General features: G+C 47.8%; 3 protein-coding genes and 1 long non-coding RNA gene across 5 annotated transcripts in view; 3 read left to right on the top strand and 1 right to left on the bottom strand.

Annotated features, from left to right (window-relative positions):
* Positions 1-778: 778 nt before the first annotated feature.
* JCHAIN (joining chain of multimeric IgA and IgM) lies at positions 779-7375 on the bottom strand. Its single transcript, XM_074588704.1, has 4 exons — positions 7174-7375; positions 2932-3067; positions 2738-2818; positions 779-2253 (listed from the first exon to the last, which is right to left on the bottom strand). The coding sequence occupies exons 1-4, from the start codon at positions 7235-7237 to the stop codon at positions 2052-2054; spliced, it is 483 nt and encodes a 160-aa protein (XP_074444805.1). The 5' UTR covers positions 7238-7375; the 3' UTR covers positions 779-2051.
* On the top strand, positions 2955-10547 carry LOC141743779 (uncharacterized). Its single transcript, XR_012587197.1, has 3 exons — positions 2955-3629; positions 6437-6843; positions 10216-10547. It is a non-coding gene; the product is annotated as an uncharacterized LOC141743779 (long non-coding RNA).
* A 734-nt stretch (positions 10548-11281) lies between these two features.
* Positions 11282-12956, top strand: UTP3 (UTP3 small subunit processome component). Its single transcript, XM_074589017.1, has one exon. It carries the CDS (start codon positions 11319-11321, stop codon positions 12885-12887), a length of 1569 nt encoding a protein of 522 aa, XP_074445118.1. The 5' UTR covers positions 11282-11318; the 3' UTR covers positions 12888-12956.
* A 4268-nt stretch (positions 12957-17224) lies between these two features.
* RUFY3 (RUN and FYVE domain containing 3) overlaps positions 17225-17572 on the top strand; it is a 52376-nt gene continuing 52028 nt past the window's right edge. Inside the window, exon 1 of one of the 2 annotated variants that reach the window (XM_074588723.1) lies at positions 17225-17472. The gene's annotated coding sequence lies outside the window, so the exon portion shown is untranslated. The remainder of the gene's footprint in view (positions 17473-17572) is intronic. The other variant, XM_074588713.1, reaches the window with a different exon arrangement.

Below are 17572 nucleotides of genomic sequence, written 5' to 3' on the forward strand. Positions count from 1 at the left end.
CAGGCGGATGGTCCCAGGGCAGAGGCTGAGCCCCAAGGACTGGCAAGTTCCTGTGGCTGTAATCCCAAGAGCTGTGTTGGGAGATAAAATGCAGCCTCAACACAACCTATGAACTCCTGACATGACAGCACTCCTAGGCGGGTGAACACCAGGACTTGGAAGACGAAAATATCTTTGAGACAAATTTCAGAGAGCTTAGTACCTAATCACTGAAACACTCAGAGCTGTGTCAGTACACGGCAGGAATCCCGTTACCTCCTTTTGCATTTTGCATTTCTTTGAATTGGCTGTCTTATTGAATGAAGGAAGGGGGGGGAAAAAATCTTTTGCTCTTGAAAATTTGCCCCCCCCCCCCAAGATTGTTTTTTCTTTAGGACAGCCACCTTGCATATGAATAACTAGCCCCCAACCTACCAGTCTTAAAGGCACTTTTTCCAGTGGTGAGGTTAAAATCTGAGCTGCGGATTGCAGTTCTGAGAGTGATTTAGGCGATGTTTGGATTTTTAAACTCCAATCCTGCACTGACTCACAGGGTCTTGAAGCAGCTCGGCGATGTGGAGCTGATCCTAAAATCATAAACCAGGTCAACCTCAATCTGTCATCGTTTCAGCAAGTACATTATAGTATTTCTATCCCAGTATTTCAGGAGGCTTTGCCTGTAAGTATAAATAGTTATTTAGGGAGAGCTTTTTACTTCACTGTGAAAGAGGAAAGAATATGATTATAGACTTGGCTTTTTCTTATGAGTTTTCATTGAACTGGAATATAACACACAGACTGCTGCAGAAAAATGTTTATTTACTGTTTCACTAACAAAGCTACAATTATCAGAATAAGGTTTTTGCTGGTTTAATATTCCAATTATGTGTGAAGACAGGTAAGGACTTTTCAGAACGGCTAAAGGGTTTTCCAATCAACTTCTGACAACAGTGAGAAACATAGCAGCCACCCCAAAGGTAATGCTGGACACCTTATGTGCTCATGTACAGGATGTCTCTGTGGGCGATACCCAGTGTAATGCATTTAAATGTAAGGTGCAATACAGAATCATCAGCTCCTTTATTAGGCGAGGGTTTCTTGTACAAAGGAAAAAAACCTGCTGCTGTGAAAGAAGGAATTGAATCCTGAACTAGGGTCCTGCACTAGCAACTGAGTCACCTTCATAGTATTTCTTGACGCTTAACGCAGAAAAAGAAAACAAATTTGAGTCAACTTGAGCTTTCTTTTAAAATGAATTGAACTTGGAGCAGACTTGGAAGAAGGCAGCAATATCAGTAAGTAAGCACAGAAAGTGAAATATGTAACATGTCCTAGAAGACTTGACTATTCCTGGCACAGCTGAGGCGCTGGCAACTTTGCAGAACGCTTCAGGGAGGAGGCATCTTGTGATCATCTCTAAATGCACGCGAAAACTAGAAGCTTGCAATTGTCAAAGTGCTAGAAGGGTCTAGAATGCCCAATTGTAAACTACCTTTGAAATTTGAATTCTCAGTCTCATCGTTCAGATATTCTCTCAACTATGATTGTAAGACAGCCTTCTAGTAATGGCATGAGTTCTGCTAATGTAATCAAAGTGTCTCCTATAATGGGTGTGCGGAGGTTTGCTGTAGATGGCTGAGGGAGGGAAGTACGTGGACATGCCTGCTGATGTCCGTGGCAGCCTTGCTCAGATGAAGACCAATGGGAGACTGACATTTTTGTCTGTCTGACAGGTTCCCCGGTGTTGTAAATCGCTGTAGTTCCCTTGACTTCAAGGGAATTACTGATTTACATCTACTGAGGGTCCGGTCTATATGGTGATAGTGTCCGAGATGTATAATAATGGCATTGTGGATGCCTGCGGGGGATATGAGAACAGAGTCTATGACAACAAGTAGCTGCTCTTGGGAGATGGCACTAGTCTGATGTTGAAAAGGATATGAAGAGGCAAGTTGGCATTACTCTGGGAGCTGATGTTTTGGACACTGTCGTCCAGATACTACACTGCTATACATGTATTTTCTGATAGGAACGCTGACTGCGACAAGGCATTAGCATGGCAGTGGATTGAGCTAGTCAGCGTAGCAGGACGCGGGTGTCAGAGCTGCTTGAACATTCCTGATCTCCCCGTGGTAGCGGAATGGGAAGGTTGTGGTGTAGCACTTGTCCCTGTTGTAGGTATAGCAGGTTTCAGGTTCGTCGCAGGAGGTGCTCTGCTGAGCCTGGTATATCTCACCACCCAGCTCAATTTCTACAGGATCGCATTTTTTGCAGCTAGAAGAGATGGAGAATAAAATAAGCGTTAGGAGGTGTGATGAAAAGCTGCCCCTGGGAAAACCCAAATCTTCCTTGCTGATCTCCAGATGTAGCTAGAAGAGTACTCTGGCCTTCCTGGGTTTTACCCAGCAACTCCCAGATAGATGCTTTTAATGTTGTTGAACTGCTTTTGCCAAGACGGATCCCTAAAAGAGAGGGTTAAAAAGGCAATGTGTAATTTGCTGATCTTTAAGATATTTGAGATGAACAGGGATCAGAATGAAACTTTCGTCTACGTGTGAAACCTTATGTGAACTAATCATGGAGATAATTTCTTGGTTTGCAACAGAATATGAAAGGTAGGCTCCATTGGGAAGAGTTTCCTCTGTGACTCTCCCTCACCTTCTCTACTGGCCTTCAAGCATGTTTATGAGCTGCTGTGGGCAATCCTGCAGGGGAGGTTAAGTCTTAGGAAATCAACTTAGTAAATAAAATTACTTACAGTTCAGTCATGCGGTAGACAAAAGTGGTTCTGAGTGGGGACAGGGGGTCAGAGATGTTCTCTCGAGCCTTCAGGGGGACTCTGCAAAGGAGGGAACAGAACCGCTCTCATGAAAACTGCTTATCAAACGGGACTATTCTGCTGTGAACGACTCCCGATTCAACACCTCTGTCTAGTACTTGTCTGCCACTTACAGGATGCGTATGTTTCTCTCCAGGATTTCTTCACCGGGATTTTCTTTGGAGGGGACAAACTTTGAGGTCACTGTTACACACTGACACTTGTTATTGACCAGCACATACTCCTCGTCCTCAGAGTTCCGTGGATAACCTGCAAGCACAGGATATGCAATCCCAGAGTCGAGAAGAAAAGACCTTGAAACCTGCTCTAGCAGAAAGCCAAGTGATGACAACGCCAGAAATGCACTGTTATGGCATCTGGATTGATTAAAGTCCAGCTTGCGACAGGCACAAATGAGCCTCTTGGCAAAGATGAGTTCAGCTGTCTTCCCTGCTCAGTCTACGGTATGCTTCTGTACGTGGAGGTGTTGGGACTGGGAAGGAGCAAACAATGAACCTGGACGCTCTGTTGCTGGAGAGAGACCAATATGCAAGGGTTTCTTGTGAAACGGGAGGAAATTCCCCTTGCAAAATTTGAGCTATGCTTGGCAGCTGGCGGTTACCCAGTTCCACTCTAGTGCACCAGGACTGTTCAGCAGTCCAAACCCTAGTTTGGATCTGGCTTCTAAATAAATGCCTCTGACCTTGCCAATGTGGCAGATGTGTCAGTTTTCCTTGTGTGGTATGTTGTCCTTCAGGTCCCTGAGGGAACGGATGCCAAAAAGCACTACAGGACCCAGCAAGATGGCAGCCTGGTGACCTGGCAGTGAAAGGTAAGTGGCCCTTAGGATGGTTGTGGTCTGCAGGGAAGACTCCAGTCCTGACTTGTTTTGGTCTTCTATCTATCCTGAAGTTGAGTTGGGCAGTTGAGGACCTTCCTCAAATAAAGAACCACCAGCTTGCCTATGTCTCCTGTACTTTTAGCATGCTATTCAATATGAAACTTGGTCAAAACAGGGTAAAATATCTCCTGTACTTTTAGCATGCTATTCAATATGAAACTCGGTCAAAACAGGGTAAAATATCCCATCTGTCACCCAGAGGCTTTTTGAATGTTCCTGCTGGCATGCAGCGCCTACTTACTGTGCAAGTAATGGATTTGAAATAGCTTGTTCTTTGCTAGCTGGTTTTCCTCAACGCAGAGCCTCTGGTCTCTTCACTCAAAGCAAGCCAGCCTTGCTTTTATATGCACACACAGTCATGCCTTTCTTAAGTGGCTGTTTTTACATCCCTCTGTACTTCTACAGGCTGCTAAAATCAAGTTCACAGCTGTCACTTTGCAGCATCGCTCTTCCTATAGCATCTCCGGTCTGCTTAGAAGTACCAAAACCAGTGGTTTTTGTAAGACGGAGGTAGTTACGACTGGGCTCAGATGGACCTCAGTGCTGGGGACTGGCTTACTCTGCTTGTCCTTTGGTTTAACCATGGGGAGAAAGAAAGAGGGTAAAAGTGTCGGTCCATCGTGTTTATGGAAGATTTCATAGTCACTTTGACTTAAAAGCTGTGGTCCTAACAGCTGGATTTCTGGCAGTTGCCAAAGCATGGGTCAGTAAGGAAGCAGACGTGTTGCATAAGCTCATGTCTGTGGTTTTTTTTATTTCTATGTCCGAAGCTGCTGGGTTTTACGAACAGCAGACCCTGTTGCTATAGGGACAGTGCTCAAAGCCTGTGGGAGCAATAGTGAAGCTGGGATCCAGGAGGAGCACACGGACGCCAAGCGGTACTGTCAATTTGCTGTTGTTAGCTGCTATTGGCAGTGGCGTACCTGTCACATGAAGCTGCCTGCGAGACCAAACAAGGACAGGATTGGTTGGCAGAGCCCCTAAGTGTCTACTCCATACAATGTAATGAAAATAGCATGCCAGGTTTTCTACCCAAGGCTTCTTAGAGCTTGCTTCCTGCCCCTACAATGTGCTGGTCTCATCTGCTTCCATTCCACTGGGTTATTTTCTGAGATCCTTACAGGCCACATAATTGTGAAAAAGGCGCCAAAGTTGTGTAAGATGATGCCTCAGACTGACCACACAATTCACCTGCTGGTTTCGGATGCTATTTCTGTGACGGAGAGCAGAATACCTTCTGAGAAATGTTTGCTGGGGAGGTTTCTCAATCGGGAATGAAAATACCTTGCTCTCCTGCTTTGGGCAGTGGAGCAAGCGATTACGGGCATGTAAGAGACCTTGCCCTTTATGCTTTTCTTTATCCCTCTGCAGCGTGTCCCACTGCAGCAGGTGCCCATTGAGCCCTTCAGGGTAAGGGGTGGCTTTGAGAGTTTCTCTGTATAGCATCCAGCACAACTGGCCAGCTGGCCACATACCACTGCAAAACGTGCACAGAGTGTAAGTCCAGTCACGCTTCTGATGGCAGCGTGCCCCACCAAGGCAGCAATACATAATCGTATCTGACATGCGGAGATGGTCATTACTTGGAGTTTAATGGTGCTTGTCTCTTTACACCCCTTATTGCAACCTCCCTTGCTCTGCATGCTTCCTCTCTGCCAACTCATCGCTCAACACGAACGTTTCCCACTGAAGCAGAAGCTTAGAATCATAGAATTGTCAGGGTCGGAAGGGATCTTAAAGACCATCTTGTTCCAACCCCCCTGTCATGGGCAGGGACACCTCCCACTAGATCGGGTTGCTCAGAGCTTGCTCAGAGCTTCCAGCTTACTGGAAAACCCTCTTCAGTCTCGGCCTCCTTGAGTCTTAGCCTTTATTTTTTTTCATATAGAAAGTGTCTGGCTTCTTGTCCTTCACATAGAGCTTCCTCCAATGTCTGTCACTGTATTCTAGGTAATGTTGTGTGCGTTTCTTTCTAAGCCCTTAATCCAAAGCCAATATTCAAGTCAGATCCTATTGGCTTCAAAATTTGTCCCAAAACCTTTGGGAGCTTTGTGTTAATATACTTTTATGAACCTGCAGGGTTTTTTTGACTCTGCTCTAAAAATATTGTCCTGATTTAATTCCTTGTGCAATACTCTTGGCGTCACTAACCATAAAAGTTACAGGTACTCCATATGTTATTTTTTTAAAGCAAAATCTCAAAGCTGCAGAAAAAGAAAGTTTTATCAGCAATATTTCCATGTATCGCTCAGCCAAATCCCTTTGGGGAGGAAGTAGTTCAATACAAAATTTTCTAATGTCCTCCGAAATGTCTGCAGGTTGGATTTTCTGGTGCATGGTTTCCTGCAAGATAGTGTTCCCTCCCTCCTCGACACTCAGCTTATTTGGAAAAAAATTTCTCATCTTCAAATATCAGTTTGTCCTGTAAAACACTGCAAAGCTCAACAAAACTCGGCTGCAGCAAAGGCATTCCAGAAATACCTGTTCGAACTTGGTTGCAAGTGCAAATAGCTACTTTAATAAAGCAGGAAGAGGCTCAATTAGCCCCAAAATACAGTAATTGCAATATAATTAGTAAAAACAGCACTCTTGTAGGTGCATGTAACTCAAATCTGACTTCCCCTCCGGGCTCCTTATGTGTGCATATATATCTCAAGCCACGGGTATGAATGGGGAAAACCAGGCTGGGCTCTGTGTTGAACTGACACAGTATTTCTCAACGTCTTCTGCCTTTTCAGTTCCTGGATTATACAGCTGGTCGCTTTTCGTAGGAAGCAGTACTCTCCAAGGACCTGCCTTGTTAGGCAACAAGATGCCCTTTCCTGAAAGCCAGAGGAAACGCAGGGATGCTGTTGCCCAGCTGTTGGGATGGTTATCCTTCAGCATGGACTTACCCTTGCCAACCAGATCCGCCATGTGAATGAGGGTGTCGTATAGAGATCTGGTATCAGTACAGACAGTACCCGTTACCCATCAAATGCACTGAGTGTGCTGGGATAACAGTCTGATTGCAGCCTCGACTGAGAGTCTCCAAGAAATTCAGTGGAGCTACATGATAAACTACAACTTAATGAGGGAAAAAAGATGGCAGTAGCAATATGACAGGATTACCAGGAAGATTCTTAGAAGCCTTTAAATCTAGCAGGTAAGAGTCTTGCGAGCTTCCTAGCGCTGCGGGAAAGCAAGCATGCGTTTTTGCGGTTTGTTGCTTTAGAGAACCGATCAAAAATGGCTAATTGTAAAGCCTTAAATTTGCAGCTAGCCATCACTTCTTTAGCCTCAAGGCAGAAATTAAAATCACACAGCTCTGCGGTGCAGAAAGACACTGAGGCGTCCAAGAACCACTGAAGCATGACTGCTTGAGCACGCTTTGAGGTTCGAATTTTTTTGACTCTTAAAATTATTAATGGCCAATTACACAAAACCCGTCACTGGTATCTTAAGCAGTTTTCCATGCTCTTAATTTCTCACCTACCTGCCACAAGGACGAACCCCGAGGAGATGGCCAAGGCCACGCACAGCAACAAAGAGCTCTTCATCTTGCCTCCCCTTCTTTTGAAGAACAGGAGTGGAGAGCCTGTGTCTGCCTATAAGGGCGTGTGCAAATGATACAGCTCTTTGTTTCCTAAAATAAACAGCCCAGCACCGACACCGTGGAAAATGTGGCTGGGGACTGAAACCAGGCATGTTTAATGCACGGAGACCTCTAGCTTTCAAAGGTGAAGAGGGGCAGGGTGTTGCGCTATTACTGCGTGTTTTCATTATGTTCACCACCAACAAGCAATGAAGCAAAGTGCAAAACCACCCTGGTCCTTAGGGGACACCTTATGGCCAGGGCCGGTGGCACTCTCCCACCTGGGCGTGAGGAGTGTGAGGGAAGAAAGTTTCCAGGTAGCCAAAAGGTGACAGCTCTGGCTCCTAGCTTTGATAACTTGGACTTAAAGATCACTTGACTCGGGATATAAAAAGGCTTAAAGTCTTCAGGAGCAGAATCCTGTTTGCACCAGGTTCTCTGCAGACACACATTAGGGGCTCGACCTGCCCCCAAAGAGCTTGCAGTCAGAGCAGACAAGATGAGAGAGGGGAGGGGTAAAAGAAGGGGTAAAGCAACAGCAGGTCTGTGGCAAAGCTGAGCTCTTCCTCCAGCTTTGCCCACTCCATCAAGGAGTTCCTTTCCTGTTGAATGGAAAAGGGCCTCCATGGGATCTGTGGTACAAGAAAGGCTGAGTCAGGTCCCAGGGGAACTGTCTCAGCTATTGGGCAAGCAGATGACTCCTGAAGGAGGGGAGTACTGGAGAAGACCTGGGTCTTTTTTTTTCCTGTCCCAGATTTGGGATCACCTGTGTAACTCTGGAAAAAATAGCATTGCAGCGTAACCTGCAATGACCGGAGCTGTGTGTGTAGCGTATGTATGTGTCTTGCACAGAAAAGGCCACTAGTGAAGGGGAGCCTGGCCTTAATAGTACTTTTTAGCAAGGACCTCCAAACACCTCCATCAGGAGTCAGAGCTATTCAGAGACCCCAAAATCTGCGTTCTCAGCTTTTTCTCCCAGTGCGAACCTCTCACGCAGCAGTTGCATGATGCAATGAGCTGCTGTGTTGCATCAGCAGTGCTCACACTCAAGGTTTCTCCTCGGAGGTGGTGGGGAATGATGGGTGCAAGCCCAGTTCCTAGCAGGGCATCGGGTTATACCATAATTCTCCTTCGCAAACCTTGTTCTCCCACTAGACTTCCATTTTCAGGAGGGCAAGACTTGGTTTTCTTTCCTTTCTCCCTCCCCAGAATGTATTGCCAAGAGTTTTATGTGGAGCTCTCTTCTGAAGCAGCAGCAACGTGTTCCCTGTGCTCCATCTTCTGCAGAAGGTTAAAAATAAACCTGGCTCACCATGGGGTGGTAGGAGTGTCTATCTAAAGCACTATTTATTTCAGTCATCTTTTTTTGTAACAAAATCAGATTTATTTTTTTTAAAGAAATATACAAGAAGGGGAGATGCAGGCAGCAGAATAAAGCCTGTGCAAAAGAGGCTGGTCCTGGTCTCTTTTGCCAAACTGCTCTGATAAAAATACGGCACTGGTAAAATCCAAGCAGAGGCATTCATGAGTATTTTTGGGTTTGACTGAGCAGAAGGATATTCTGTGTGATTCTGTTGATTTCGGTGGTCTTCCCTGCCTGACGGTGCTCGGCATATCTGAGTTTCGGTTGCTAAATCTACATGTCTGCATGCAGTCCCTTTGGTCTGTACGCGGTGCCGCGAGAGCTATTTTTAGTCCCGTTCAGCCACCTGCATGTTTCTGGGGATTTCTATCGAGATTTCAAGCTCTTTAGGGGAAGACTTGTTTTATGAATTGTTACTTTTATGGACTATCCCCTTCTCAGTGTGTGAGATGTTGAATTACCAAATATTATCTGGGGCAGCAGGCGCTAAAGGACCGTGGCAGTTTGGAAAGGGGCTGGCAAACCGTCACCCCAGGTTTAAATTCTAGGCTGAGTGGGGAGGTAGACTCCCAACTTCATTGCGAAGCGGAGGCCAGTGGAGGAATAATTCAGAATTTGAAAAGAAACGGGACCCAGCCTTGTAGGCTCTGTTTCCTTGCACTTGTCCTGTGCCTCCCGTTGGCCCTGGACACGCTGAACTAGGATTTTCCAGGCAAGAAGCCGGGCAGATGCCTGGATGAAGTGAGGCAAAATAGTTGTGTCTTTGTGTGTCCTTGCTACGCTGGGTGAGGAGTGGAGAGGAGGACGGCCGTACCGCGGCATGGGGTGTCTCCAGATAACACACCGTCCACTAGCAGTCTGTCCTACGGCTTGCTTTTCTCCTCATTTCTCGCTCAGGAGCAGAGAAACTGGTGGATTAAAACAGACCTGCAGTGGTCACCGATTATGGTATTAGTAGTGGTGATTCCACTGATGCTTACAGCAAACCAGTGTGATCTGGCGTGAGCAGTTCCTGATAACTGGCCGAACTCGCTCATATTGGAGGTCATCTCCAGCTTCACCAGAAGCGGATGATATTTTCAGCAAGTCCTGGAGAAGGTGTGAATGTCTGTAGGTGTCATTTCTTTTCTGCTCTTAGACATTACCCTTGGATTGAGAGACAACAGGTAAATTCCATTGAAATCACGGAGGGTTTAAGTGGAAGTTGGTCTGGTTTTAAGGCTCTGAATTTTGAAAGAACAAACTTGAAAAAAAAAAAATAAAAATGAGGGTGCTACACTGTGAGGGCAGTTAGACGGAAACCAGGGTCAGGGACACACTGAAGGCCTGGGTTTCTGTAAGTCGAGTTAGCAAAAGTTACCTGGAGTTTTAACCACACAGAAGTTGATTGGAGAATTCTCTGGATGGACTTCACCCCAAAAAAATGGTAGGATTAAGCAGAAAGACTACAAAGCCGGATCAGGGGAGGGCTGTATTTTAGTGGCCAGCCAGTATAAAGTGAGAATTTCCACTGAGGTGTGGCTAACAAATTAAATGAGTGCTATGTCTCGTTGCCCCAAACCAAGTTATTCTTGTTCCAGGCCTGTATCCAGGGGAGGTGATACCTGAAAACTGGCACGGACAGATTTGGAAAAAGCGTCTTAGTCTGAAGCAAAAGAAATATTTGGTGCAAGCGCAAATATGGAAAATTTTGACCTGGAGGTGACTATGTGCAGAAGCTGAATGTGTCAGAAAAAAGGCTCGCGAGATTGGTCTGCCGTCAGAGATCTACCAGAATCCAAATGAATTGCCAAGAAGTGAGTAAAAATGTGCACCCCTCTCTGTTTCAGTTAACCTCAATATTTGCTTGACATGTATTTTTCCACAAGGTGGACAGAATTTATAAATAAAACCGCACCTGTTCTGCAGTGAGAAAAAAACACCTGCACTCGTTCTAAGCAGAACTCCTCTCGCTGGGCTGTGTGGCTGCTTAATTTATCTGGGTTTCTGAGCTCCATCGGACTGGGACCCCAGGAGGAGGGGAGCGGGGAGCAGCAGCTGCCTGACGCTGATCCGCAGCCCCCGGGGACGGGCTGCAGATGCCCGTGTCCCTCCAAAGATGCAGTTTGGTGGAGGGAAGGACTCGGGAGAGTTATGTACCTCGGATGTGCCCAGGGAGGTTTTCAAACACGTCGTCTTCTCTCTGAAACTTCGGTGTGGTTGTAGGGAACTGAGCAATGAGGAGTTTCAATTAACGGGGGACAGATGTCAGGTGCGCTTTCTGTCGCGATTTGGGGTTTTTTTTTCCTCTCGTTATGGTAAGATTACTGTACAGACGGCATTTGTACGTGGAAAAAAAACCCCTAAAGGAGGTAAAAAAGGCACTCTTTTATTTCTCCGTGGCATTATTCGTTGCCGACACCTGTCAGGATGGAATGGAATGGCGGCTCCTCCCGGGGCTGCGCCTATGGGCTATTGCTCTACGGGCAATCCCATGGGAGAAGCCTGCTCCGCACCTGGAGCGATCCCACCGGTACCTCCGGCACCGAACCGCCAGCCGTCAGCAAACCCCGACGCCCGACGGCGGCGGGAACACCCGGCCCGGAAGCGGAAGGGCGGCGGGAAGCGGAAGGGCGACCGGGCCGGAAGCGGAAGCGCGGCGCAGAGAGCCGGAAGCGGAGCCGTGAGGACGCGGAGGGGAGCCATGAGGACTCGCCGCGGCACCGTTCTGCGGCCGCCGCCAGACCCCGCCGAGGCGGAGGATGTCGGGGAGGAGGCGCCCGGAGCGCCGGTGGAGGAGGAGGAGGAGGACTTCCAGGAGGCGCAGTTCCGGGCAGTGATGGCGGCCCTGGAGAGCGGGGAGGAGGAGGCCGGGGACAGTGAGGAGGAGGAGGAGGAAGTGCTGGGCCTGCAGCTGCCCGAGGACAGCGAGGAGGAAGACGGTGAGGAAGAGGAAGAAGAGGAGGAGGAGGAGAAACAGGGTGTGGATCTTTTCATAGACCACAGCGCAGAAGAGGACGAAGGTGAGGAAGAGGAGGATGGAGAAGGTGAGGAGGATGAAGAAGGTGAAGAGGAGGAGGAAGATGAGGTTGAAGATGAAGATGGGGACCTCTCCATGGAAAGCGACTTGGAGGAGCGCCGCCAGGACACCAAGCTCCCCCATGAGCTCTCCTGGGGCCAACGCAAGCAGCTGTACTACGACACGGACTACGGGAGTGATGCCCAGGCCAAGGGCAAGCGTAGCCAGCAAGAAGTCGATGCTGAGGAGGAGGAAGAGGAGCAGGAGGCTCAAGTCATCCAGAGGAGGTTGGTGCAAGACCTGGGGGAAGATGATTACGGGCTGGATATGATCCAGGGCTATCTGGCTGAGCAGCAGAAAACCCACGATAGCAAGGGGCAGAAGATTGACAAGGATTTGCAGGCCCTTCCCAAGAAGGAGCAGCTGAAGCTGCTGAAGCAGGAGTCCCCTGAGCTCCTGCACCTGATTGAGGACTTGGAAGTCAAGCTCATGGAGCTCAAGGACGAGCTGCACCCGCTGCTGCAAATGGTCAAAAACGGCACTATCCCGCAAGGGAAGGGCAGTCGCTATTTGCAGACCAAGTATCATCTCTACCTGAATTACTGTGCCAACATCAGTTTCTATTTGGTTTTGAAGTCCAAGAGGATTCCGGTTCACAGTCACCCCATTATCGAGCGGCTGGTTGCTTATAGGAATATAATCAATGACTTAGCTGTTATAGATCAAAAGTTATCCTCACAAGTTCGTATGCTTTTGAAAAGCTACTATGATAAGAAGGAAGATAAACTACGGAGAGAGAAGAAGTTTGCGGTGTTTCTCCCACTGGATGTTAAGAAAAAATCAAAGCGTGCTCCTGCGCTTCCTAATGGCCGGGCTACTGCTGACGAACCGTCAGATGAGTCAGACCTGGACGAAGAGGCTGCCCTAGAGTACTACAAGAAGATGGAGGAGAAGATGAAGCTCAAGAGGAAGAGAACTGAAGACCAAGGCGCGCTTGAAGAAGAAGCGGTGCTGGAAGGAGAGGATCCAAATAAGAAGAGAGGTGTGACCTATCAGATGATCAAGAACAAAGGCCTCACGCCCAGAAGGAAGAAGATCGATCGCAACCCCAGGGTCAAGCACAGGGAGAAGTTTCGGCGAGCCAAGATTCGTCGCAAGGGCCAGGTCCGTGAAGTTCGGAGGGAATTGCACAGATACGCCGGGGAACTGTCTGGCATTCGCGCGGGAGTTAAGAAAAGCAGGAAGCTTCAATGATACTAACTTTTCTCTTTTTCTGAGAGCTGCGAGTAGCACTACTGAATCCAATAAAAATTTTGTAAAAGATCGTGTGTGTTTATCTTAACAAAACTGGGGTTGGGGGTGGTATTTGTGGTTTGGGTTTGTTTTTTTTTTTTTTCAGAGGATGCTTTTCAGAAGGTACTGTCTCTAAAAGTGGCACGGGGCCCTTTACTCACCTGGCCGACATAAAGAAAAGAGGTTTTTCTTTATTGTGATGCTGTCTTTCCGCACTGTAAATACTGGCTCTGAGAGGCCACGAGGGATGTTTCAAGCAAAGGGAATGCAATGGTCTGTGTGGGATCGATGGGGAGATGGGGGTGGGATGGAGGGATCTCCAGCGGGTGGGTGACGAGGCGGGTCGTGCAACTGTCGCTGCCGTCTTTTTCCTGTCTTGTTCCGGGCCCTCCTTTTAATTCTGTAACTGAGCAGAAAGCTATTACTTAAATCTCATGAGGCCTGAGGTGCCGTTTCCCCTCTTTCTGAGTTCAGTGAGAAGCGAAGCAAGGACTTGGCTGGATTCCGTAGTTATTTGTGTCTGTGATAAACACACTCGCTTCATCCATGATAAATATATTAACTGTTGCCTGCTGCTGTAGGCCTAACACAGTATTGATACAGGACAAACAGGTAAGATGTAAGGGCGTCTTCAGTTAGAAGGTAAACTTTAAAAATATTTCTTTTACTTCCATGCCTTCTGGTGGAGAAACGTGTTTAACCCCACATTGCAGTTCTTGCTGGGAGTGGCCAGTTCCAGTTCAGGCTGTAAAGGGGGAATGACTGATGAATTTTTATTAAAAGTTTAACAAACACTGCCTCAGGTAAGACCTGCCCTTGTGTCTGGGATGGGTTTTGGGGAGCCCGTGCCTTGATTTGTCCACCAGTAGCATCTGAAAGGTAGTGCTGGCTGTTTCCTGTGTGAAATAACTTCAGGTGAATATTTTGTCAATAAATGCTACTTCAGTTGCAGAAGAGCTAGTGTACCTGGGTGGTTTGGTTGGGGTGGTTTGTGTTTTGTTTTGGGTTGTTTTTTTTTTTTTTTTTTAGTGTGTGATAGTCTTGGGGGAAGCCAAAATATGAGCCCGTGTTCTTGAAGCTGTGACAGGCCGGATGCTGTAATTCGAACCTACGGCTGCTCCGCTCCTTTTCTGCGAGTCAAATGTGCTTCCAGAGGTTTTGATGTAAAACTTTACGCCTGGGCCTGTTTCTGCCAGGAACATGCTGTTGTTTGCTGACAGGAAAATATTGTGTTAATTTTGAAAGCTGAATGTTGAAGGGAGAGGTAGAAAAACAACCAACTTCAGCTGGACCGATGGGAACAGAAGTAAGGAGACTCTTTGTAGTCCTTAACTGTCCTGGATCCATGGGATGTGAAGCTATACATGGTGATTTTGGAGGGGCTTCTGGTATGGTAGGTAGATGTATAGGACAAAATAGTGAAATGACGAGTTCTGCTGACTTTCATGGCCCTGCATTTGTTTGCCCCCTGCTGCTGACAGGCCAAACAGCAGTTAAATGCTGCATAATAAATAAAAACACGTTTAAAAAAAAAAACCCCACCCAACAAAACCAAACCAAACCATTTGCTCCACAGAAACGGTCTACAAAGCATTGTGAATTGATCGGCTCCATGAAATCGCCTGGGTCACCGGGGCAAAGATGAGGCTTGCTTGAAAAGGTCACTGAAGGTGTCTGCTCATTTGAGCAATGCTGTCTGTGACCTGATGGCCTCAGGTGAGCTACATAACCTGTTAGCTGTGGGGATACAGATGTCCTTCACCTGTGCGTTTGCTCCCTTTCCCTGAGCAGGCATCAACAGTGCTAGCTGTTTGCTCTTCCTGGTGAGAAATGCATAACTTACAGCCTTTTTACCGAGAAGGGAACTAGAGCTTTTCGCGAAATGATGTCGTTTATGAACTCCGCCTGGGAAACCTGATGGAGGCTGCCACTGATAATGCTGAGCTACACTCCTGAGGCTTTGCCAAGAGGTCAGTAAAAGGTGATGTGCCGGGAAAAAGAAGCAGCTTAGGTGCTTTTTCTGGGAAGGAACTGGGGTTGCATAAGAGGCATCACGTGGGATGCGGAAAATATCCTGCAGAGATGCTAACTGATCTCATTACTACAGCGCCTGCTCACGCACATTTCGCACTTTGTGCAAAAATGAAGGGCTGGCGATCTTTTGCAGATGTGTAGGCAAGCTGTAAGGATCCTTAGTGTTCCTTTGAAAAGCTTTAGGCAAGCGGAATTCTGGCAACTTCCATCTGAGCAATAAATAAGGCAAATAATAAATTAGTGTGCTGTTAACAGCCGTGCTCCCCTAAAAGGATGGGATGAAGGCTGAAGGCGAGAGGGAAGGCAGAGACAGCCAGCAGATGGCACAGCACGACTCCCCGGACCACTGTGCAAACCCATTTTAATGAAGATTAAACACGGCATTAGGTTCGGTTGGTTAGTTCAGAGATTGGACGAAGCCGTAAATAGCTCTTTCCCGTATGATTTTATATATGAGTGATCATGGGAAGGCTGTGATTATTAATGCTGTGGGAGGGCGGACACGGTAATATTGCTCCAAGAAACACTTCTTAAAGGGATGTTTTGTGCTGAAGGGAAATCCCTGATGGCAAAGAGGTTTTGAAGATCCCTATGAAAATGGACATGTGCAAAATAGAGGAAGGACCACAGATGACGGTCTGGAAAATAAGAGAAGTGGAGCAAGGTGATGGTTAACACTGGTTTGTTTGGGTTTTGTTTTTTTGTTTCCTTCTTCCAATAGTGTTTCTGGAGAAGGCACTGACCCTGCCAAGTGATGTGCTTCAGCCATGGGATGGCACTCGTCCTCGCCAGGATGGCAAGCGCCGGCTGCCCTGCTCGGAAAGGACCGGTGGTGGGTTTGCCTTGGCAGCGCCTAGTGCAGGTTGGGACTTATGTGCTCAGGTGACACCCGAATCACCCCACATGGCCTTGGAGGAGATATTGGACCCCTGTCCTTTCCATCCCCTCGCTCGGAGCACGGTAATTCCAGAGGTAGTCAGTCCCCTGTGGGCTTGCACGTAAATGATTCATATTTCAGAAGCACATAGGTGGTGTGTAGGAAGCTCTAAGGAGAGGTATGAGCTGCTCTGTCGTTCTTCTACACCTGGAAAACATGCTCCTTGGTGGGTGATAAGCACCCAGAGTAGGCCTGGTGTGCCTTTGGAAGCTTGGGCAGAAAATGTACGGTGGCAGAGAAGTGGACAATGCTTTCTGCATCACGGCCTGCAACTTCTATTTATACCAGGTAAGGAAGATAGATTCAGTAACTCGCATGGAAATACATCTGTCACTGCCACAAATATTGTCAAGGCTCTCCTAGTTGTCTTTTGCCATATTCTGGCAGCAACAGTCGGGATGTTGTTTTACTCTCGCTAGTGAATAGAAATGCAAACATTCGGCTTTGAGATTTGTAAAATGGATTAAAGCATCTGTTAAATGAGTTGCAACATGTTGCATGACTTAGGGCAGCACTGGACAGAGCAGGCTCCAGGAGTCAGTTCCCATCACAGCGTTGTTTTTGCAATTTTTATGTGATGTTTAGAAAGAAAGAAAGAAAGAAGCAACGTGTTTCAGCTTAACCTAAGTGCACTGAATGCAGGGTATTTTTCATAACTGGTAGATTTAAGTTCTTTCGCCCCATGTGTTGTCAACGCCACGGTCCACATTAATCGCCCTGCCTTAATGAGAAGTCTTTATTACTGTCTTCAGAAAGATAATCTAAGTGGAGGTGCCATTGGTGGGGCCTATTTGGTAGTTCTATTGCTACTTCGTCGTTCCTTACTATTAAGTAAGGAATATGTTTGGGCCTTGTATTGAAACCTCTTGTCAAAGGATCTGAAAACACTGCTGTCGATGAGATCTTACCCTTGGGAAAGCGAGGGGGAGGCAGGAGATGGTGCTGTGGCTTTGCTTCATGGGTTAAGTTAAAGCATGTGGGAGTCTGGCTTCCTCATCTTAAGATGAAATTCTGCGTTTCCCTGTGTGTGGGCTCTGGTCCCGGGAGGTGACTCCACATGCAAGGGGGCTGCTGCCCCCTTCCCTCTGCCTTGGTGTAGGAACAGACCATGAAATACAGGGTGGGATACCGTGAAATACGGTGGCTGATGTCCAACTCCCCAGACGGGAGTCTGGCCGGCGATGGTAGCGGGGCTGGGGACCTTGTGCTAGCAGATGGCCTGTCTTTAGCTTGTTGTTTTGTTTTTTTTTTTTTTTTTTTTTCTTGAAGTGTGAGAAAGGTGAATTGGGCAGTGATGAAAAGGCAAGCGTTAAGGGTATGAGGCTGGAAAAACAACCCCAAAACCTTTAGAAGAGGGGCGGGAAGAAGGTCCCCTCCGTACTGCCCGGCCGCCTGCGAGAGTGTGGTGGCCCGTTTCTTGCCGACCTTGCTCGATCCATCCTTCAGGCCACCCGCACCGGGGGAGCGGTGGCCCGGGCCGGGCCAGTGGTAGCCCGGGGCGAGGGGAGAGCTACTCCCCGGGGCCGGGCCGGGCCCGCGCCGCCGCCGTGACGGCAGGGCCGGTCTCCGCGGCAGGTAGGGCGCGGTGGCCGGGGCGTCGGGAGGGGAACGGGGGGCGACGGGGGAGAACGAAACACCGCCGTCCCCGCCGTCCCCCCCGCCGCGGCGGGGGCGG

The sequence above is a fragment of the Larus michahellis genome, chromosome 5 (assembly GCF_964199755.1).
Source record: "Larus michahellis chromosome 5, bLarMic1.1, whole genome shotgun sequence".
NCBI lineage: Eukaryota > Metazoa > Chordata > Aves > Charadriiformes > Laridae > Larus > Larus michahellis.

Coding starts and splice junctions, on each gene's coding strand:
- JCHAIN (XM_074588704.1), bottom strand. CDS start 7,237: ATGAAGAGCTCTTTGTTGCTGTGCGTGGCCTTGGCCATCTCCTCGGGG. Junction 3,068..7,173: donor GGGGTTCGTCCTTGTGGCAG/GTAGGTGAGAAA, acceptor CTGTGCTTGCAG/GTTATCCACGGAACTCTGAG. Junction 2,254..2,737: donor GTCTACCGCATGACTGAACT/GTAAGTAATTTT, acceptor CATCTCTTCTAG/CTGCAAAAAATGCGATCCTG.
- UTP3 (XM_074589017.1), top strand. CDS start 11,319: ATGAGGACTCGCCGCGGCACCGTTCTGCGGCCGCCGCCAGACCCCGCC.